The sequence below is a fragment of the Dendrobates tinctorius genome, unplaced genomic scaffold, assembly GCF_039654945.1.
Source record: "Dendrobates tinctorius isolate UK_male_01 unplaced genomic scaffold, ASM3965494v1 ptg000287l, whole genome shotgun sequence".
Taxonomy (NCBI): Eukaryota; Metazoa; Chordata; class Amphibia; order Anura; family Dendrobatidae; genus Dendrobates; species Dendrobates tinctorius.
The window spans coordinates 49,479-72,511 of record NW_027361954.1 but is presented as its reverse complement, the minus strand read 5'-3'; the positions used below and the strand labels follow the sequence as shown (position 1 = coordinate 72,511).

Sequence of the window (23,033 nt, the reverse complement as noted above, 5' to 3'; positions counted from 1 at the left end):
AAGTGGCCCTGCTTTGATTAAAACCGCCTGCGGCTAACAGGTGGAGTGCTCAGTCAGAAAGTAAATGAATACAAATTGGCATAGGCAGGGACCTGGAAAACGAGAAATGCCTTAACGTTGGCTTCCAGGTACACATAACTTGGCCATTTTATGCGCTAAACTTTCTCAATTTTTCATATTTCTAATGCAGTAATGCAATTCATTTTTCATGTTTGCATGTTATGGCTCTACAGTGTGCTTCCTTTTTTGCTTGCATGTATATGAGTTGGTGACTCTAGGTTAAGCACCTGTTCACACAATGTTTATGCTTGGATGTGACGGTCAGTTTTTGAAATTTGCAAAAGACCTGAGACTGGGACGGAGATTTGTCTTCCAACAACACAATGATCCCAAACATAAAGCAAAATCTGCAATGGAATGGTTCACAAATAAACGTATCCAGGTGTTAGAATGGCCAAGTCAGAGTCCAGACCTGAATCCAATCGAGAATCTGTGGAAAGAGCTGAAAACTGCTGTTCACAAGCGATCTCCATCAAACCTCACTGAGCTCAAGCTGTTTGCCAAGGAAGAATGGGCAAGAATTTCAGTCTGTCGATGTACAAAACTGATAGAGACACACCCCAAGGGACTTGCAGCTGTAGTCGCAGCAAAAGGTGGCGCAACAAAGTATTAATTTAAAGGGGCCGTATAATATTGCACGCCCACTTTTCAGTTTTTGAATTCCAACAAAAATTTAAAATAACCAATAAATTTCGTTCAACTTCACAATTGTGATCCACTTGTTGTTGATTCTTCACCAAAAATTTACATTTGGTATCTTTATGTTTGAAGCATATGTGGGAAAAGGTTGAAAAGTTCCAGGGGGCCGAATACTTTCGCAAGGCACTGTATATATTTATTGTAAGGCAGCGCTCACTGAGTGCATTGGGGAACGCCCACTTGGCAGCACTATAACATACAGGAAGACTCAATTTCCTTAAAAGTTCTCCTGGGTTTATTGCTCTATATCCCCAGCAGCCCAAACACAGAGTAGTCAGCCTTTAGGTCCGGCAACATAAAATAATAATGTCCATAAACAGGGCTTTGCTCCCTCAGACCCTGTTCACACACAAGCCAGGGCAATGTCCATTAAACACTCAGTTGCATAGGACAGTACAGTCTCTTACTGACCGGGGTCAGTGCCACTCACGGTTGTCCGACCGTCCACTCTGGAGGTATCTCACAGACCTCGTTCCGCTGGTTCAGGAAAGCCAGCACTGTTTCCCCAGGCTGTGCGATATCCAGCAAGCAGGGTTGGCCTGGATCCACACACACAGGAGGCCTTCTACCTCCCAGGTTACAGACAACTCAGTAGTGTCCCACCTGGTCACATGGAAGTCTGTGCATAATCCAGACTCCCAACACTATCTCTTGTGCTAAACACACCTTCATTATGTAGGCTGTAACCCCATCCCCAGCTGAGGTATGGATCACATGGCTGGTCACCTGGTCATGACCTCACTGCAGTTCCTGAAAATACCTGCAGGTCCCAAAGAAAAACAGGGGTACAGCCAGCACCCTCACCCAAAAGTGAGGTAATATGGGTAGCCTGACCCTCCCATCTCTCATAGCTACCCGCAACCCAGACCCAGGTGCACTAACCGTAATATTAGTGCTCACGTGCACTAATAACAAAACACTCTGGGTTGCATCTCAGGGAGCATCCATCTCTGTGACATATACAGTTAGGTCCATATATATTTGGACAGAGATAACATTTTTCTGATTTTGGTTTTAGACATTACCACAATACATTTTAAACAAAACTATTCAGATGCAGTGGAAGTTCAGACTTTCAGCTTTCATTTGAGGGTATCCACATTAAAATTGGATGAAGGGTTTAGGAGTTTCAGCTCCTTAACATGTGCCACCCTGTTTTTAAAGGGACCAAAAGTTATTGGACAGATTAAATAATTGTAAATAAAATGTTCATTTCTAGTACTTAGTTGAAAACCCTTTGTTGGCAATGACTGCCTGAAGTCTTGAACTCATGGACATCACCAGACTCTGTGTTTCCTCCTTTTTGATGCTCTGCCAGGCCTTCACTGTGGTGGTTTTCAGTCGCTGTTTGTTTGTGGACCTTTCTGTCTGAAGTTTAGTCTTTAACAAGTAAAATGCATTCTCAGTTGGGTTGAGATCAGGTGACTAACTTGGCCATTCAAGAATATTCCACTTCTTTGCTTTAATAAACTCCTGGGCTGCTTTGGCTTTAAGTTTTGGGTCATTGTCCATCTGTAGTATGAAACGACGACCAATCAGTTTGGCTGCATTTGGCTGGATCTGAGCACACAGTATGGCTCTGAATACCTAAGAATTCATTCGGCTGCTTCTGTCCTGTGTCACATCATCAAAAAACACCAGTGACCCAGTGCCACTGACAGCTATGCATGCCCAAGCCATCACACTGCCTCCGCCGTGTTTTACAGATGATGTGGTATGCTTTGGATCATGAGCTGTACCACGCCTTTGCCATACTTTTCTCTTTCCATCAATCTGGAAGAGGTTGATCTTGGTTTCATCTGTCCAAAGAATGTTCTTCCAGAACTGTGCTGGCTTTTTAAGATGTTTTTTTTTAGCATGGTCCAGTCTAGCCTTTTTATTCTTGATGCTGATAAGTGGCTTGCAATGTGCAGTGAAACAGCCGCCAGCCAATCGGAGGCTGGCAGCTGACGTCAGCCGCAGCGCAAACCTCGCCGGTGTCTGACGTCAGTGTCAGTCGCCGGCTAGAGCGCGTTTCAGCAGCTTGGAGGGACGGAGCCTCGCCCGCCGCTGGAGCGCGGCCAGGTAAGAAGAACTTGTTTTTTTTTTGTTTGTTTTTTTTGACAGCGGCGATCTGGAGGGCCCGGGGCAGATGGCAGAATGCTGGGGCAGAATGCTGGACATGCGGCAGAATGCTGGATGCTGGGGCAGAATGCTGGACTGGGGCAGAATGCTGGACGCTGGGGCAGAATGCTGGACGCTGGGGCAGAATGCTGGAGGCTGGGGCAGAATGCTGGAGACTGGGGCAGAATGCTGGAGACTGGGGCAGAATGCTGGACATGGGGGCAGAATGCTGTAGACTGGGGCAGAATGCTGTAGACTGGGGCAGAATGCTGGACATGGGGGCAAAATGCGAGACACTGGCAGAATGGAGATACGGGGCATGATTGGAGACAGATGGGGCAGGGTTGGAGACAGACCGCACAAGATCATGGGGCAGGATGGATACGATGGAGATCATATGGAGAAGAATGGATACTCATGAGGGCAGAATGTGAGAACACATGGCTAAAGCCAGGAATGAGACACACGGGGGTCAGGATAGGGGATATTATTACCATAGGGGCTAATTAAGGGATATTATTACTGCAGTGATGTATTTAATTTTTTGAGGATACCTTTTTAAATGGGGGGGCGGTCCTGTTACTGTGCAGAGCGACACTATGTCGCCTTTTTTTCTTCATGTGGTGTAATGTAGAAGTTGGGAAAAAATAAGTAATGTGTTCTGCAAGCGGAGCTCTAGATAACTGTTATTTCCTGCAGAGATGAGCCCTGGCTGGAAGACGTGATGGCGGTCTGTGCTGGATGCATGAAAAGGATGAAGGACTTCACCTAGAGACATCACTGGTGAGTTAGTGTGTTACCTGTACACTGACACTATACATTGTATACTATATATATATATATAGAGGTCCTGTGTATAATGTCACCAGTGATCACTGTGTTACCTGTACATTATATACAGAGCTCCTGTGTATAACGTCATTGATCACTATATTACCTGTACACAGACACTGCATACTAAATACAGATCTCCTGTGTATAATGGCACTTATGGTGATAGTATTTTTTTTTTATTAATGATCACTATTGTAGTATTCAGTCACCATGTGGTGGTAATATGTGGTCTGGGCATGGTGCGGTGGTATTTGTCCCCTTGTATGTGCTATTATTTGGTCACTTTGTGGTGGTAATATGTGGTCTGGTCATGGTGCCATGGTATTTGTTCCTTGTATGTGATATTATTCGGTCACTATGGTAATATGTGGTCTGGTCATGGTGTGGCGGTATTTGTTCCTTGTATGCGGTATTATAGGTCACTATGTGGTGGTAATATGTGGTCTGGACATGGTGTAGTGGTATTTGTTCCTTGTATGTGATATTTTTGGTCATTTAAAAAATTGAAAAATAAATAAAAATATACCTACAGTGTATTGCATATTTTAACAAATATTTAATAGGTTACAGTAGAGCCAGGCCAAAAGTGTCTACCCTGTTATGGTGGCGGCTTAAAAAAATCTTTTGTCCAAAGCAAAAGCTGCCAGCTATATGTGTGATCTGGTGATGGGAACTGATAATGTGTGATAGGTGAGAAGTGGAGTTATTCCAAGAGAGAGCGGTGGGACTGTGGACAGTTTGAGGAGTGGAGTCACACAGGGGGCCCTGAAAATTTTACCAGTATGGGGCCCCGAAATTCCTAGTGGCAGCCCTGGTCTTCCATGGGCGCCCAGGTCTTTTTGCATTGATGAGTTCACCAGTGCTTTCTTTCTTTCTCAGGATGTACCAAACTGTAGATTTTGCCACTCCTAATGTAGCAATTTCTCGGATGGGTTTTTTCTGTTTTTGCAGCTTAAGGATGGCTTGTTTCACCTTCATGGAGAGCTCTTTTGACCGCATGTTTCCTTTACAGCAAAGCCTTCCAAATGCAAGCACCACACCTCAAATCAACTCCAGGCCTTTTATCTGCTTAATTGAGAATAACATAACGAAGGGATTGTCCAATTACTTTTGGTCCTTTTAAAAACAGGGTGGCACATGTTAAGGAGCTGAAACTCCTAAACCCTTCATCCAATTTTAATGTGTATTTCCTCAAATGAAAGCTGAAAGTCTGAACTTCAACTGTATCTGAATTGTTTTGTTTAAAATTCATTGTGGTAATGTCTAGAACCAAAATTAGAAAAATGTTCTGTCCAAATATATATGGACCTAATTGTGTCGGCCATTCACAAACCTGCCAGTCACTGTTTCTGCACCACCACAAAGGGAACACCTGTATGCATGACCTGGGCAGCCCACATAGCGCCCCCTAGCTATATATATATATACACACACACACACACACACCTCCTCTCTGTAATATCTCCCCCCCACACTGCCTCTCTCCAAAATATTCCCCCACATTGCTCTTTTGCATACTATGCCTTCACAATCACCCCTCCCCTTTGCCACATAAGGTGCCCACATGGTAACACCAACCCAATTCCTTCTATAATGGGATATTTAATCATCTCAATGGAACGCTGTTGCCGGCCGTGTACTCACCAGCTCATGGCCTCATCCCACCGCAGCACGTCGGGGCAGGGTCTGATAAGCGCTGTGCTGAAAGACGTGAATACAGTTGAATATAGGAGGATGAAAACCAGAGTGTCCCGCTTCTCTGCAGGCCTCAATACATCCTTCGGTGGGCCGCGTGCTGTGCGAGCCTCTTCTATGCTCATGCTGTACTATTATCACATAGTGCAAATAATACACCCAGGAACGCATTTATTTTATGTTCGTAATTGGAAACATTTTTTTTGTCATTTTAGTCAGAATTGTGCATTGGTGGAATAGTTTTGATACAATAAAATAAAACTTTGCTTCTGTACATTGGCAGGGGAGTTATTTTCTATTTTTAGGCTTTTCAAATATTTGGCTGAATTTTTTCAGAAAACCTCCTCAGCTATGATCTGTGTAGGAAATTAAACCACTAGATTAATATTTAGGCTAAAGCCGCATATCATGTAGTTTTCCTTTGTGGATTTGGCAGAGAAACCAATAAGTTATTATGTGATTTTTTTTTGTAGAATTCTGTGTTAATCTCCTACTGTTACATTACAAAATTGACACTCTTGCTTTGAAGCCACAGAAAACCTTTCCCTAGAGAAAAAAAAAAACAAAAAACAAATCCAGACATACAGTAAATAAAATGCACATTGCTGCAACTTTTCATTGCGGAATCTGCACCGAATATCTACAATTTCTAGACTTTTTTTGCCATCTGTTGCGAATTTCATAGTGAAAAATTAGCTATATTTATCCCATGCAGATTTGGTGCAAGTTTAATAATGAATTTCCATTGGCTTCATATTGTACCGGGTGAAATCCTTGGTGCAAATTCAGAACGAATGAATGTGCTGTAGATCTCAAAATGTGCACCGCACGGCAATTTCTGCAGCGAGTATTTAAGATTTGTGAAAGCTCATTGGCTTTTGCTGGTAATATAATACAGCTCTAAGATCCCATATGTAGGAAGTCTTACCATCCAATAAACTACTGCCTCCGTGCTGCTTCTAATAGTAGTTCTCCATATAGAGTAGCAGGATGCGATATACTGTCCATAGTGATGGCACTGCAGTGGTACCGTATATACTCGAGTATAAGCCGGCCCCCCTAATTTTTGCCCAAAAAACTGGGAAAATGTATTGACTCGAGTATAAGCCTAGGGTGGAAAATGCAGCAGCTACTGGTAAATTTAAAAAATAAAAATAGATACCAATAAAAGTAAAATTGAGACATCAGTAGGTTAAATGTTTTTGAATATCCATATTGAATCAGGAGCCCCACATAATGCTTCATACAGTTCATGATAGCCCCATAAGATGCTCCATAGAATATGCCCCATATGCTGCTCCATAAAGGTTATGGCCCCATAAGATGTTCCACAGATTATGTCCCATAAGATGCTCCATAGATTATGCCCCCATATGTTGCCCCCATAAGATGCTCCATAGAATAGGCCCCATATGATGCTCCATAGATTATGCCCCCATATGATGCCCCCTGTTGTAAATTCACTTTCTGGCCTACCTCTGGTTACTAGTGAAGGTAGTGGAGCTGGTTGTATTGACAGAGGGGTCGCAAGTTCTCTTTCCGGGCTCTCTCTGGTGGTTACAGGAGGTAATGGTGCTGATCTAATTAACAGAGGTCTGCCACCTGATAATGAGGAGGACGATTGGACATCTGGAGTTTCTGATTGGATTTAAGACAGCTGACTCCCTCTATCCCTGCTGGTGATTTTTTCCTGCCTCCTGAGGTCTTAGTTTCCAGCCCAGTCCCTGCATGCTCAAGCTAAGTGTTCTTTTGCTATAGTTCACATTTGATTTGGTTTTGTCTATTTCAGTTTTGTGTGGTCAGCCAGCCCCGGCTGGGCCTGTGCTGAATTTCAATCCTTATGTTACTGTTTGTGCCAGTTTGTTTTTGTCCCTTATTTGATTGGCCTCTCTTTGCTCTGCTTTCAGAATATACCAGAGTGCTGATATAGTGGGCGAAGTCTAGTGACTTCAGTGTTTTTTCTATCAGACGTGTTGGGCATTTTTTGCAGGGTTTTTTGCGTGATTGCAGACAGTGTCTTTCCTTTCCTGTCTAGTTAGTTTGGGCCCATCGTTTGCTCAGCCTATGTTCCTACCTGCGTTTGTGTTTTCATTTTGTCTCACCGACAATTTATGTTTGGGGGCTATCTATTCCTTTGGGGTCTGCTCTGGGGCAGTTTAGATTTCCCCTTTCTTGCTTTAGGCTTATTTAGTTCTCCGGCTCTGTCGAGGCGTCTAGAATCATCGTAGGTACGCTCCACGGCTACTGCTAGTTGTGTGGATAGGATCAGGGGTCTTCAATCCGCTTAGTTACCAACCTCTCTGGTTTTCTGTGGCTTAGTTTGGTCTTGCTTTCCTCCTCGGTGACCCAATCCTAACAGCCCCCATAAGATGCTCCATAGATTATTGCCCCATATGCTGCCCCCATAAGATGCTCCATAGATTATACCCCTATATGCTGCCCCCGTAAAATGCTGCATAGATTATGTCCCCATAAGATGCTCCATAGATTATGCCCCCCATGTGCTGCCGCTGCTGCATTTAAAAATAAAAAAAGACACACTCACCTCTCCGTCGCTGGGGGCCAGGTGCCGGTGTCACTGCTGGCACCTGATATATTCACCTGTTCCCCGGTCCATCGCTGCTTCTGCTGTCTGGCACGTCATCTGTTAGTAACGTTCAGACTGCAGGGGGCGCGGCGCGCACTAACCACGTCACCGTGCCCTCTGCTGTCTGAACGTCACTGACAGAAGACGTGCCAGACAGCAGCAAGCAGCGATGGACCCCGGACAGGTGAGTATCGCTATACTTACCCGTCCTGGCACGGTCTCTGCAGCCCCCAGCTTCTTCGCGATCTCACGTCCTGCCTTCCGCGGTCACGTGGTACCGCTCATTACACTCATGAATATGCACATATTTATGAGTGTAATGAGCAGTACCATGTGACCGCTGAAGGATGGGAGATCGCAGAGAAGCGGGGGGCTGCAGAGACCGTGCCAGGACAGGTAAGTATGACCTGACACCCCCGCCCCCCTCCCCCCCTCTGGTGTATATGACTCGAATATAAGCCGAGAGGGGAACTTTCAGCCCAAAAAAATGGGCTGAAAATCTCGGCTTATATTTGAGTATATACGGTAATAAGCATTGTGAAGGTGGGTGGTTAAAGTCCATATTTCACCCTTTGCATAGCAAATCATATGCATCAAACCAATATACTGCTAATTTCAACATCGATCAATTTTTCCCTGCGTGTGCATTACATTTCTTAAAAATACAATGGCGCTAATGTAAGACCTCATTCGCACGCCCGGTAGTTCCATATAAGAGCTATTCATGTTTTTCACAGCACTTGTACCTATAAGACGGATTTTCCGTGGGCTGAGTGATACGTGCAAAATGGCAGAGATATAGCCACGTTTCATCCAACTGTCGGCTGAAAATTAGCAATGCAAGTCTATTGGTCTGTAAAAGAAAATCGGACAGTCCTCGGTTGCCATTCGATTGCGGCTCGATTTTCATGCGCTGTTCGATAGGAATAGAAAAGAGAAACTTTTTTCTTTCACGTACAAGAAAAGCTGATGACACTTGGACCAAACTCAGTAAAAATGTTCTCGTACGTGAAAAAATGTCTGAATGAGGTCTGCAACATAGAGGATCTTCTGCTGAGAAAAATCTGCTGCATTTTCACCACATAGGAACATACTGTAAACATATCACCAGCGTAGGTAGAGGCAGTGCTCCGGTGGTGTTAGGGGCGTTTTTGACTACTAAGCGTATTTAATTTAGCTTTTCTACAAATGACATAGTAATAAGTGTTTTCTGAAAACCAACAGATTCTTATAAATCTCTTAAGCCTAGGGCTACACAGTAGAATTATCTTGTAGTGAGTGGAGCTTCATTCAACATGGTGAGGGCATTGAAAATAGTCACCCGCAACAACTAAAATGGCCGCTGGCCTTCAATAAACTTTCCATAAATCAGTAGTACACGATAATAGATGAAACTCACATCTTATCCAAGAAAAATGTTTAATTCGCCATTTATGAGCCACTTCATTACTTCCTCACTTAACTCATCAGCTTGCTCTACAGGAGCAGTCAGAAAACAATCAGAGGCAGAGAGACAGGCAGATCGTGCTGCAGCTTCCAGTCAGCTAGATTCACAGCAGCATAGTGTCCTCCATGCTGCTTCTCAACATCTGAGACAGAAGAGCAGGAATCCCTTATATTACAGCATATGGAGCACATCAGAGCAGCGAGTTTCCACCCAATAGCTCAGAGACAACTGAAAATTAGAGCGCTAGAACCCACAGGGGGAAAAACTAAAGAAAAAACACAGGATACAAGTAATAATTTGCTGTTTGTATGTTCAGTCCTTTGAGCGTCTTACTTCTACTTCAGGTTTTGAAAAATAGCAGGTGAGAAAAAATAAAGGAAGGGCATGTCTCCTTTTCTGTGAAGTGACTTCTGATGGAAAACACTCCGAAACTAGGCACTGTGCTCACAGAAAGCTACAAAAATATCAAAAAAACTAAAATCTTCTCCAAAAGAAAAAAAAAATTGTGTGCACAGACCCTTCAGAAGAAGACTGTAGAAAGCTGTGTCCTCAACTACAGGTTCTACATTAGACTTCTGGAGGATTAATATGTTATCTATATCATATATTCGCATAATATCTTCCACGATTTCTAAACTCCTTGTATGCCATATTTGCTTCAGCTGTGTTATGAGGAATGCGACCAAAGGGCTCTCTGTCATTAAAGCACGAGTCAAACACGTCATCCACAGCCTTCTCTGCAGTCTCTTGACTGAACTTCCTTGCAGCCATAATGGAGCGAACGGCTCGGTCTCGCACACATGTCTATTAGAGAAAGAAATACAAACAAGTTTTGTGTTACTCGGCCGTACATGAAATATTAATACAAGGCAGAAAAGCTAAAAAACACACAAGAAACATTTTCTTCAATTGGTAGCAATATCTTGAAGCTGTAATATGGCAGATAAGCTGGGAATAGCAGATACCAACTACAATAGTAAGGGCTGTCGTCTCCTGGGTTGCAGCATTGTAAGAAAAGTCAGGGCATGTGCACAGTCTATTTGTAGAGGTTTAGGAGAAGAACCTGCAAGATTTTGCTCCAAAATCAACAGAAAAAACTCCCTTAAAAGGGGTTGTCCACTGCTAGAACAACCCCTTATTGATCTAAATGTTTGGTGGTGGTAAAATAAGAATGCTAATACTCACGTCTCGTGCCGGCACTCGCGCTCCCAGGGCTCTCATGTGGTTATGACATGTGAGCCTGGCACCCAATCATCACTGGCCCTGCCCTCAGACGAACTGAACATCAAGAGGAATTGAAAGCGCAGCAGCAGAAGGCGGGGCCAGTGACGCCAGTGATGATTGGGTGCCAGGCTCACGTGTCATAACATGCTCACATGAGCCCGGGAACGCAACTGCCGACATCAATAGAACGGCGCTGGCATGGGAGGAGAGTATAAGCTTTTTTTTTTGTTTTATCAGCACCAAACATTTAGATCAAGAAGGGGTTGTCCTAGTAGTGGACAACCCCTTTAAAGTCTGGAGCATGGTTTCAAAGGAGCAGAGCCAGTACTCACCTTACAAGTTTTATTTCTCTGTGCCAGAGACCTTATAAGGTTGACTCGGTTAAGGTTGCACAGACCTTACTCCAAACAGTCCTCAAAACTAGGGAGTAACTCCTGTCCAGCACCATGAGGAGTCGTCGTAACAAAACATAATATGTGAGAATATTAACCCCTGCTCTACAGGCAATTTTTTTGTGCTTTTATTTTTTCTACGTATCTTCCAATAACCATTTTTAGTTTTTTGTTGACATAGCCATATGAAAGCTTGTTTCTCGCATGATGAGATGTAGTTATGAATGACACCATTCATTTTAGCAAATTATACACAGAGGAAAAAAAAAACAGTAAAAAAATCCAAGTGGGTTGAAATGGTGGAAGAAAACGTAAAAAATGCATTTCTGCCATCGATTTTTGTGTTTTGTATTTAAGGTGGTCTTTGAGTACTAAAAGTGACCTGGCAGTAGGCTTCTTCAGGTCAATATGATTATAGCGATATTACTAAACCTGTATGTTTTGTTTGGGTCGGACGGGGGAGACGGGTTTATTTGAGATTCTTAACTGTTTTACTCTTCCATTGATGAAGCGGAGTGAAGACTTGTTTTCGAGTATTGAGCTGGCATTTTTATTGGGACCAATGTGTGGTTCATACGATTACTTTTTGCTGATTTTAAATAGGGGTTGGGTAGCACAGTGGCTTAGTGGTTAACACTGCAGCCTTGCAGCGCTGGGGCCCAGGGTTCAAATTCCACCAAGGACAACATCTGCAAGGAGTTTGTATGTTCTCCCCGTGTTTGCGTGGCTTTCCTTTGAGTTCTCTGGTTTCCTCCCACATTCCAAAGACAATTAGAATTTAGATTGTTATCCCCAATGGGGACAGCGATGATAATGTATGTAAGGCACTGCGGAATAAGATAGCGCTGTAGCCGAAAAATCCTGGACTTTCAAATTTTTTTCTTCTCCATTATATATAAAGCCGACATCTACTTTTTAACAATTTTACCCCTTACATAACTTTGTGACATGTAAGTGGTGCAAGCCCAGGTCCCATAGCCTCCTCCCATAACCTGTAATGCGATCATGGCGTGCCGCCGTCTTGGTACATTTCATTTTGACTATATTGCAATACCACGGCATGCAGTGAAAATAAGAGCAAAACTTGCCACATTTAACCTATTGAGAAGTTTATAGTGCTGTTCCATGCATCTATCTATGGATATACTAGACAAGACTAATCTGGGTACAAAATCATTTTGCTTGAAATATTACAAATGTATAAGAAATGTGAGCAGAATTTTATATACTGTATATTAAAAAACAAAAAAACAAAAACAAAAAAAAAAAAAACTATCAGTGGTTTATTTGAAACCAGATCGCTTTATCATCAAAACAAAACTCTGCTAAAATATGGTATGAATGAATATGCTTCATGAACACAGAGCTGTCAGGCATTTCCAAAATATGTTTTAGCTGCTGTTGAGGAACCAATGAAGACGAATATATCACAATGATATCTGGGCAGCGTTTCAAGGGGGGACATTTTCCTTACATACCTGATGATGCTGCTTTACACCAAATTTGAACCGTGACATTTCATTGCCAAGGGAGCAATCTCCGCTAAGACTCGCAGCTCGGATCTAAAGCAAAATACAAAGAAGCTTTGAAGGATATGAACGTCCAATTAAAAAAAAAAAATCTGTGACAGCCTTGCTTTTACAGATTACAGTATTATGAGATATATATTTATTTGCCTTGTAATGTTATAACTTTCTGTCCTGTCCAGATGTCACCGTATCCCAGAATTCCAAGCGGAGGAAGTTCACCGACCGCCATATTAGGACACCCAAGTGATGGGTGTCTCAATATGGAAACTGCTGCTGGTACCAACCTATACCTATATCAGCGGAACACCATTGCACCACACACACACACACACACACACACACTATACGCACCACACACTCACACAGCCTCTTGCGCGATACCACCAGCGGAACAACGTCGCACTGCGCCAAATCCGCGCAGGCAATCATTCGACTGGTCCCGGCGGCATATGCGCGACGTGTCTACAGGCAGAGGAAGCTGGTCACATGAAAAGGGTTTTCCCACGAACGTGTTGCATTTTGGTGCGGCCGCTGCACCGTCAAAAGGAGTCATGCGGAGGCAAAAGCATACCTGCGCATGGACTGCGTACCCAGTGCTAAACATAGGGTACGCAGGCCACATGCAGCGGCATGCGCCCATAGGCGAAGCTGACCGGAGGAGGAGCGGCAGGGGGCGGAGTTTCACGGCGAGTGCCCGCTGCGCCTCCAAATGCTAAAGTGAAACTAGCCTTAGCGTGATTGTACTATTAATGTAAGGAATGGTCTAGCCACAGTATACAGCTGACGGCATTGGTTTACATCCACTCGGGGTGAAGTTGTATTTATCCCCATCCACAGCTCCCGTGTCACACTCTACTTTTAACAAGTGGTTTCAGATATCTACTTTGTACAAGACACAAATATTCCTACAAAAATAGTTAAAGATAGATATTCTCATTTATAAGTCGCGATTTAAAAATTCAGGTGGGACAGAAGTTTACAGACTCCAAGCTGACTCAGCCTTTACGTAGCTTAGAAAATTCTACAAAATGACACTGGAGCAGTTTTGCCTTGAGAAATGGGCAAAAATCCTAGTGGCAAGATGTGGAAAGCTTATCCAAAGCGACTTGCATCTGCAAAAGGAGGATCTACAAAGTACTGACTTTATGGAGGGGTGAATAGTTATACTTTCGCAAGCCACTGTAGTAATTTATTAAAGAAGCCCTCCCATGAACTCTTTTTTGCCTAAATATATATTCATATACTGTAGTGTGTGTTAATATACTCCCCTACCGCCGCCTTCGCTGGAATCCAACACCATCCCACTTCTCAGTGACTTTATCGCTCTTCAGACTGTCCGGCTGACTATGCGCTCTGCATTATAATGGGAGCGTGAGAATGAGTCCCCATAGGGTAGACTGTAAGAGACTTCCGGCCTCCTCATATAGCATCGAGTGAGCCGGACAGTCTGAAGAGCAGCAAAGTCACTGAAAAAAGGAGCAGAAAAGCGCTGGATCATGCAGAAAACGGCGGCAGGTGAGTATATTAACCCATACACAAAAAAAAGTGGAACTTAATGTGAGACGCTTGTGGAAGGCTGCCCAAAATCTGTGACAAAAGGTGGACAATATTACTAAATAATAACCATGTGTATGTAAAAAAATTTGAGCCAGTGGAAATGTGATAATAGAAATAACAGCTGAAAAAAAAAGAAAATTGTCTCTTATTATTGTGACAATTCACATGCTTGAAATATAGACCCTCAGAGAGGAAATATGTGCTAGGACCTGTCATGAATTAAAACAAAAATGAGTTTTAATGAATGTGGCTAAGCTGTATGTCATCTTTTGTCCTGAATGGCATGTGATAACTTTTGGCCTGACCCCGCAGGTCTATAAAAGAGGCTTGGGAATCCTAGCTTGAATAAAGCAACGGTCCTGCCTGCAAACCACAGCACCAGAGCCATGGTCTCATAATCAGTGGGGGCCCGGTGATGAGACCCAAGTGATCAGCAAGTCATCACCCATTCTGCGAATCTATAGACTTTGCATTTTGGGTGTAAATTCCCTAAGGAATGCTTTTTCTAAATTTGACCCTTTAATTCACCATCCTTTATTAAAAAAAAAAACAAAAAAAAAAAAAACATTCCCCTAAAAAGTTACTGAAATATTATGATATGAAAATGAACTTACCTCAGTGCAGGCCAAATGCCGAATGTTGCTTAAAAAGTCAACTTGTGCGCGGCAGTGATCATAAGCGTGAATCAACTCGTGTGTGAGCATTCTGTTCATGGTTGTCTGATCATTAATATTATTCTGACATATTACAATCTAGAAAAAAAAAAAAGAAAAAAAATACATTATTCCCAAAATATTGTAATAAACAGTTTGTAAAAATAAAAAATCAGAGCACTGATGCTTGTGCTGTCATTTTTACCAGAATGGCATCCATGTCCAGGACACACATACCTACCATCCTGCAGATAGAGAATTAATCTGAAGGTTACTAGTGTTGTGAATCCCTGTGGCTGCTGTATGAACAGCTCGGCTGCAGGGAGGAAATTAACTTTATTCTTCCCGGTAGCCTCCAGCCATGGAGGTCAGTATGTATGGAGCGACAACGGTAACCATGTCCTTGCACTGACTGACAGCCGGCTCTGCAGTGCATCAGTATAGAGCTGGCTGTCAGTCAGTGGCGGTGTGGGGCGCGGTTTGAGCTGCTGTTCGCTATGTACTGAGCGGTGACTGAGGCCGTGTCTCTATGTCTAAAAGATGGAGGCTGTTGGGAGAAATAATGGTAATTTCCTCCCGGCAGCCGGGCTGTCAGTGCGGCAGCCACATGGATCCAGGATGCTAGTAACCTGTAAATTAACCCTGTTTTGAACTCATTTTCTGCTCTTCCTTCCGTTCTCCCTCTGGTGGTGACAGGAGGTAGTGAGGTTGGTTTAATTGGTAGTGATCTGCCACCTGATGAGGAGGATAATGATTGGATCTCTGGAGTATCAGACTGGATATAAGACAGCCGACGCCCTATCCTGGTGCTGGTGATACAGTCTGCTTCTCAGGTCTTGGACTTCAGCTCTGTTCCAGTCTTCTCAAGTTAAGTTTGTTTTTGCTATTGTTCTCACTTGCTCTTGTTGGTCAATTCAGTTTTTTGTGGTCAGCCAGCCCCTGCTGGGGTTGTGCTGAGTTTCCACTCCTATTTATCTGTATTTGCCTTTTGGTCCCTTATTAGATTGGCCTCTTTTTGCTCTGTCTCAGAATATTTCAGAGTGCTGATATAGTGGGAGAAGTCTAGTGACTTCAGGGTTAATTTTGCTATCAGAAGTGTTGGACATTATTTTGGTAGGCTTTTTGGCAGATTGCAGTGTCTTTCCTTTCTAGTTAGTCGGGCCCCATCATTTGCTCAGCCTATTTTTCTGCCTTTGTTTGTGTTTTCATCTTGTTTCACCATCAATACATGTGGGGGGCTGTCTTTCCTTTGGGGTCTGCTCTGGGGCAGTTAGTTTTCCTCTTTTCCTGCTTTAGGCTTATGTAGCTCTCCGGTTGTGACGAGGCGTCTAGGATCATCGTAGGTATGCTCCACGACTGCTGCTAGTTGTGTGGTAAGATCAGGGATCTGCAATCTGCATAGTTACCAACCTCTCTGGTTTTCTGAGACTTGGCTTGTGTTGTTTTTTCCTCCTCGGTGACCCATTCATAACATAACCCCATAACTTTAGGTTAGGTCTGCAGATTGACCCCATGCAAGTTAATAGTGCTTTTTTCCCCCACATGTTAGGATACAAAATTATTTGATACAAATTATGAGAAATTGACAACTGAATAACTTTCCATTGTAAAAATAATAAGATTCATTTGCAGAAACCAAAAAACTCCTTTGACAATGAGCAGAAGGCTCCAGGAAGACTTGTTATTTTCTCCACAATATTTCTACAATGAAATAAGGACACGCCTGAAAAGCCGTACTAAGCTTCCATACAGTACTGATCCGAATATAAATGTACCCCAATGGGAGTATAATCAGACAGCGGACCTTTTCTTTATCATTCTACAGCCATCTTTCATCCACCATACAACCTCCCAAGCACATATTTATCAAAAGGCAACCCAACTCTGCAAATCCCACAAACATAAGGCAACATTCACATGAACAGAGTCTCAGTCCAAGTGATGTCCATGTGGAAAACGGGCCCCAGAAAGGCTAGTGTTAGTCAAAGGGAACCAGTGAGCAGAAAAACAGCTATTAACCTGCAGATATGGGGTTAGTCTGCAGGATAATAGCATTATTATGGCACTTGGCAGCGTTCCAGTATCAGTCATGACTGAGTATACAGAGCAACGGCTGTAGCCGCGACCCCGGCCCAGACGGACAGCCAGCCCCAATGCATAGGCAGTGTCAGTCAGTGCCGGGGGCGCAGTTACAGCCATCGCTCTGTATACACAGATAACATACAAGGGATTTATTCTTCGGGTCAGTGTGATTACAGTGATACCAGATTGGGTTTTTATGTTTGGCTTCTGTCGCACACTAAAAAACGCTTTTTATTGAGAAAACTAGTTTTTGCATCACCACATTTTGAGAGCTATAATTTTTCCATATTTCGGCCCACAGAGTCATGTCTGGATTTGTTTTTTTGCGGGACGAGTTGATGTTTCTATTGGTACCATTCTCGGGCACATGACACTTTTTGAACGCTTTCTATTCCGACTTTTGGGAGGCAGAACGAACAAAAACCAGCAATTCAGGAATTTTTTTGGGCGCTTTTCTTATCACTTTTACCATACGGTGAACAGCATTAAGCAGCTTCTATCTTCGGGTCAGTATTATTTTTTGTTTTAAAGTTTTGGCTCTTTTACACAAAAAACATTTATAGAAGAAGAAAGAAAAGAATTGTTGCTATAACTTTTTTATTTCTCCACTCACTAAAATGGAATCGCTGAAAACGTCATCTTCTCCCAATGTATTTTGTGGGACAAGATGACATTTTCAGCGATTCCATTTTCATTTACATTTGACTTTTTGATCGTGTTTTATTCCACTTTTCTTGGGAGGTATGGTGAAAGCATAGATTTTTTTGCCACGTTTTTTATAGGTTTCTTTTTTTCAACAGAGTTCACTGAAGGGGTTAAATAGTGTGCATTTTATAGGTTAGGTTGGTCCAGCAATACAAAATATGTGAATTCTTTGTTTAGTTTTACATAATTGTGTATTTAGTGGTATAATATTTTTAAAACATATTTTAAAGGGAACCTGTCAGCTGTTTTGGCTTATCTACAGCATTCTATAATGCTGTAGCTAAGTCGCCGATCCGACCTGCAAGAGAAGAAAAATAAGTTTTATTCTACTCACTGCGGGGCGGTCCGGTCCGAGGAGTGTCGCACTTCTAAATACGGCGCCTCCCATCTTCATTATCGCTCCCAGGCATCGCGCTCTTGCGCAGGTGTACTTATCTGGCCTGTTGAGGGCAGACCAAAGTACTGCATGGCTCAGGGAAAGGTCAGAGAGACCCAGCAGCTGTGCACTGCAGGAATTTGCTCTACCCTCAACAGGGCAGAGAAGTACACCTGCGCAAGAACGCGATGCCAGGGAGACTGCGTGGATGACTCGGGCGCATCATCCACATGAAGCAAGCAGGAGGACTGCATTGCAAGAAGATGAGAGGCGCCGGACTAGGACCAGCGACACCCCTTGGACCGGACTGCCCCCCGGGTGAGTATAATAAAACTTATTTTTCTTCTCCTGCAGGTCGCACTGGGGGCAGATATACAGCATTATAGAAAACTGTATATCAGTCTGAAAGGTGATGGCACAGTCTTATATCGGCCAAACCTGGCGACAGGTTTGCCTTAACAATTTTTTTTTTTTTTTACTAGGTCCCTATGGGACTTTAACTTTTATTAGTCTGATTGCTGGTATAATGCACTGCAATGCACCAGTATTGCACTGACATAAGCCTTTTAGACTATGCTCTGAGCATGATCTGACAGTCTTTCTGTAGCTGGGTGACCGGATGTTGTCACAGATTGCCATAGCAATGATTGGGTCCTCTAGATGACGCCGATCTGAAGGGAGAAGGTGCCTCCTCCCTCTCCCTGCTTTCTAAATGGTACAATCGCTATCGATCATGACATTTAGGGGATATAATGGCCAGAGATGATGTGGGCAGTGATAGCCGAGGCTCAGCTTTCACTTAATCCGAGCTCCAGGTGGCGATTGTGCAGGCACTGCTCCCGCATGATCGCCGTGACGTAAATTAACGCCATTTTGTGGGAACCCTTTCCCTACCATGGCGTAAACTTACATCAAATGTCGTGAAGAGGTTAAAGGGGTTCTCAGAGAAATGTACTAAAATAAATAACATTTAAATGTTAAGCAATTTTCTAAATACTTTTATTTAGCAAAAAAAGTGTCTGCTTTATCTACTGCCCTCTGTCAGGATTCTAAACATGGCAACTGCCATCAATCACACCCCGTTCTCGAGCTCAGATGACACGTAGTAGGATGGAGATGGCGTCAGAGCAGTGTCCTGTCAGGCAACGTGACGCGCATCCCTGTGATCAGTCACCCTGACAGGACCCTGAGCGAAGCCGGAGTAATGGAGAAGTAAGCAGCCTGGCAGCTTAGTGCGTCCGCCCTACTGCATGTCCTGGCAGCTTAGTGCTTCCGCCCTACTGCATGACCAGGCAGCTGCCATGCGTAAGATCCTGACAGAGCGCAGTAGGTAAAGCTAAATAATGGGAATCAGAAAAAGGTTTCATATTTAAATGTGGATTTGTTTATTCTCCTCGGAGAGTCCCTTCAAGACATTTTTTGCACCAGATACCTTGGCTTGAATTACCTCAGAGGTCGAAGAATCAAACCCTCCTCCAACTTTTTCATCACATTCTTCACACGCAAAATGTCTATCCCTGTATGCTGTGCTGAAAAAAACAAATCCATGGAAAATCAGATGGCATGTCGTATCTTGTTATACTGAAACAAAAACATACATGAATCCTAAAGTGGAGAAAAGTAGAAACTGTAATCAATAGTCAGCATTACAGGGGGTTTCCAGTTTTGGCAGGTTTTTTTTAATACCTAGCTCACTGGGTCCGGCAATGAGTCTCTGCCACCGCTCCAAATGTCTGCCATTGTCGGAAGCTGGCACACCAGCAACACCACTGCCACCAGTCACATAGACCCAATGAGCTCTGGTATTGGCTGCAGGCAAGAACAGACACTGGAGCCAATGGGGCAGACTCAGTGCTGGACCCAGGGAGGGTGAGTAATGCACAGTGTGGTTGTTTCAACTGAGGTCAGGAAAGGACGTTTTTCCCAAAACCAGAAACCCCCTTTAAATTCCAATAATCCTATTACAGAGGAGCACTGTATCAATGAGGGCGACAGATAATAAATCCGTACAACGGACGCCGGTGTTGATACGTCATGGCTACAAGCATCCAACTTCTAATGTATAAAAGGGGTTTACAAAGATAAGGAACTTACCACCCAGCCTGATTCATGGCGTCTAAAAGTAACTTGACATGAGGACCTAACGAGGAACACAAGGCTTAGTACAAGAATACACTGACAGCTTGTCATTTCACATAAGGGATAATGTAATCCTCCACTGTATTAGTAATCGCCAACATAGCTGCCACAGCGGTCAGTAAGGAGGTAAAGGAAATAAGTACACAGTGGAGACCAAAACCAGGACATCTGTGTAGGATTCTGGCCAGGAGTGTACACAACACATACATATGGAGCGCACTGTGAGGATTTACATAGAATCACTGAAGACCGGACAGCCCCTTTAATCAACAATTCTTGGCTTTTCCAATGTCTGGTCACTAAGTAATCCTATAAAAGCACAATGCTGCAGGTGGGGGGGGGTGGGATGTGTGATGTGACCCCCGCAATCAGTAACATGAAGGAAGGCGTACCCAGATGAGCGCCACCTCCTCAGAGACAGGCTCTAGAAAATGTCTTATCTCTGAGGACGGCAGCGATCGGATGAGCACGTCTGTAACATGTATCTTAAATATGGTCACACGTGACGTGTAACATTCTTAGTTTACAGTAAAGGCATACATTTCATCATGTCCATTAAATGGGATGTACACTTTTTTTTATTTAACTTAAATGCATGCATATGGGGCTAAAAATCATTTTTGCAATTGGGTCGCATTAAAACTATTGGACCTTTTGGCTTTCACAAGCTCTTTGCTTCCCTGTATATTCAACGTTGATGTGTCCTGCCGTCATAAATCAGAGAAGCTGAGGAAAAGGCGTACAACAGTCACCAACTTCCCTGTCATTCAGAATGAGCTCACTGATGGATTCTCAGAAAACCCATTCTGCAGCCAGAAATAGACAGTGCACCACAGAGGCCAAAGAAAGGAAACTGCGACATTTGTAATATATCTCAACTGCACATATTGTTTTTAGTCCCAGAGACACACATTCAAGTTGGAAGAAAAAAAATGTCCTCTTTAATGATCAGATCCCCCAAAACTAGCAAGGATATCTCCAGCGCACAGACTCCAGCATATAGCCCCGGCGGTGCACTGGAGCCATCACACCTACTCGTGTCCATTGCGATCTTCAGCCTCGCTTTACATCTGATCTTCAGCCCGTACACCCTGGATAAGAACGGTTCTTGCCTGGGATTCCGGGGATCCCTCTCCGGGAACAGGTGGTAACCGTGCTCATCCTTTCCGTCCTTACCGTCACCCATACCGGTCCGACCCTGTGTGATACACATGCAGCTGTCAGAGCCCGCAGCCTTGACCTTCAGGCGCAGGAAGATGACGTCAGGCGCCCCGGAGCCACGGCGGCCATGTTAGATGTGGGCAAAGAATATGCATAGCACTGTTTGCTTACAGGTCCGGTGCTCTGGATACTGGCAGCTGGAGGGAGCAGGGCTGCACATGAGGAGGTCACATCTGTGCTTGTTGTCATGTGGGTGGGGGGACTGGTTGCTATGACAACAAGTAGCTTTTTCTGCCCTTGGAAGCCCCCTGTGTATCTAAATCTAACATTATAGGACATGTATCCCATCATCTTACCAAATAATGGCTACTAGTGTGTAATGACAGCCATAGAGGTGGCGCAGTAGTTGGACTATCCATTAGGCTGGTTTCACACGTCCATTTTTTTTCTGGTACTGTAAAAAAATGGTAGTGGAAATGTCAGTGTCTGTAATAGTTGCAGCACGTGTGTGGCAACCGTGTGCCGCGTCAGTAGCACACGCACGTGGTACAGTGAGTGCTGTTCCTCACCACTGGGTGCTGACGACGGCTCTCATCATTCTCCCCTGCTCTGCCGGCGATCAGTGTGAGCTGGGGAGAATGAGGAGAGTTTCAGGTGCCTCTCACTAAATTAGAATATCATCAAAAAGTTCATTTATTTCAGTTTTTCAGTACAAAAAGTGAAACTCATATATTATATAGAGTCATTACAGAGTGATCTATATCAAGTGTTTATTTTTGTTAATGTTGATGATTATGGCTTACAGCCAATGAAAACCCAAAAATCATTATCTCAGTAACTTAGAATACTTCTAACACCAGCTTGAAAAATGATTTTAAAATCCTAAATGTTGGCCTACTGAAATGTATGTTCAGTAAATGCACTCAATACTTGGTCCTTTGGCATCAATTACTGCATCAATGTGGCGTGGCATGAAGGCGATCAGCCTGTGGCACTCCTGAGGTGTTATGGAAGCCCAGGTTGCTTGGATTGCAGTCTTCAGATCATCTGCATTGTTGGGTCTGGTGTCTCTCATCTTTCACTTGACAATACCCTTTAGATTCTCTATGGGGTTAAGGTCAGGTGAGTTTGCTGGCCAGTCAAGCACAGTGATACTGTGGACAGTGTGCCAAGTCCTGGAGAATGACATTTCCATCTCCAAAAAGCTTGTCAGCAGTGGGAAGCATGAAGTGCTCTAAAATTTCCTGGTAGATGGCTGCGCTGACTTTGGTCTTGATAAAACACAGTGGACCTACACCAGCAGATGACATGGCTCCCCAAACCATCACTGATTGTGCAAACTTCACACTAGACCTCAAGCAGCTTGGATTGTGTGTATCTCTACTCTTCCTCCAGACTCTGGGACCTTGATTTCCAAATGAAATGCAAAATTTACTTTCATCTGAAAACAACACCTTGGACCCACTGAGCAGCAGTCCAGTTCTTTTTCTCCTTGGCCCAGGTAAGACGCTTCTGGCATTGTCTATTGGTCATGAGTGGCTTGACACAAGGAATGTGACACTTGTAACCCATGTCCTGGTTATGTCTGTGTGTGGTGGCTCTTGAAAAAATGACTCCAGCAGCAGTCCACTCCTTGTGTATATCCCCAAAATGTTTGAATTTTTTGTCGAGTTGCACAAAAACGTTATGACTTTCGGCATTTTCACATCAGTTGTGTCAAGCAAAAAAAAAAATGGACACAGGTAGGATGAAAAGGGGGGCATGACACCACAGCTCGTCTAACTCATACC

General features: G+C 43.7%; 1 protein-coding gene across 2 annotated transcripts; it reads right to left on the bottom strand.

The window, feature by feature from the left end:
• Positions 1 to 9,380: 9,380 nt before the first annotated feature.
• On the bottom strand, positions 9,381 to 21,358 carry LOC141072818 (mitochondrial inner membrane protease ATP23 homolog). Of its 2 annotated transcripts, none has more exons than XM_073559979.1 (6): positions 21,195 to 21,358; positions 20,038 to 20,083; positions 19,391 to 19,472; positions 14,742 to 14,879; positions 12,520 to 12,603; positions 9,381 to 10,229 (listed from the first exon to the last, which is right to left on the bottom strand). In XM_073559979.1, the coding sequence occupies exons 1-6, from the start codon at positions 21,241 to 21,243 to the stop codon at positions 10,026 to 10,028; spliced, it is 603 nt and encodes a 200-aa protein (XP_073416080.1). In that variant the 5' UTR covers positions 21,244 to 21,358; the 3' UTR covers positions 9,381 to 10,025. The 2 variants fall into 2 exon arrangements, with proteins under 2 accessions (XP_073416080.1, XP_073416078.1); XM_073559977.1 differs by having other exon boundaries at positions 21,118 to 21,339.
• Between the last annotated feature and the right edge of the window lie 1,675 nt (positions 21,359 to 23,033).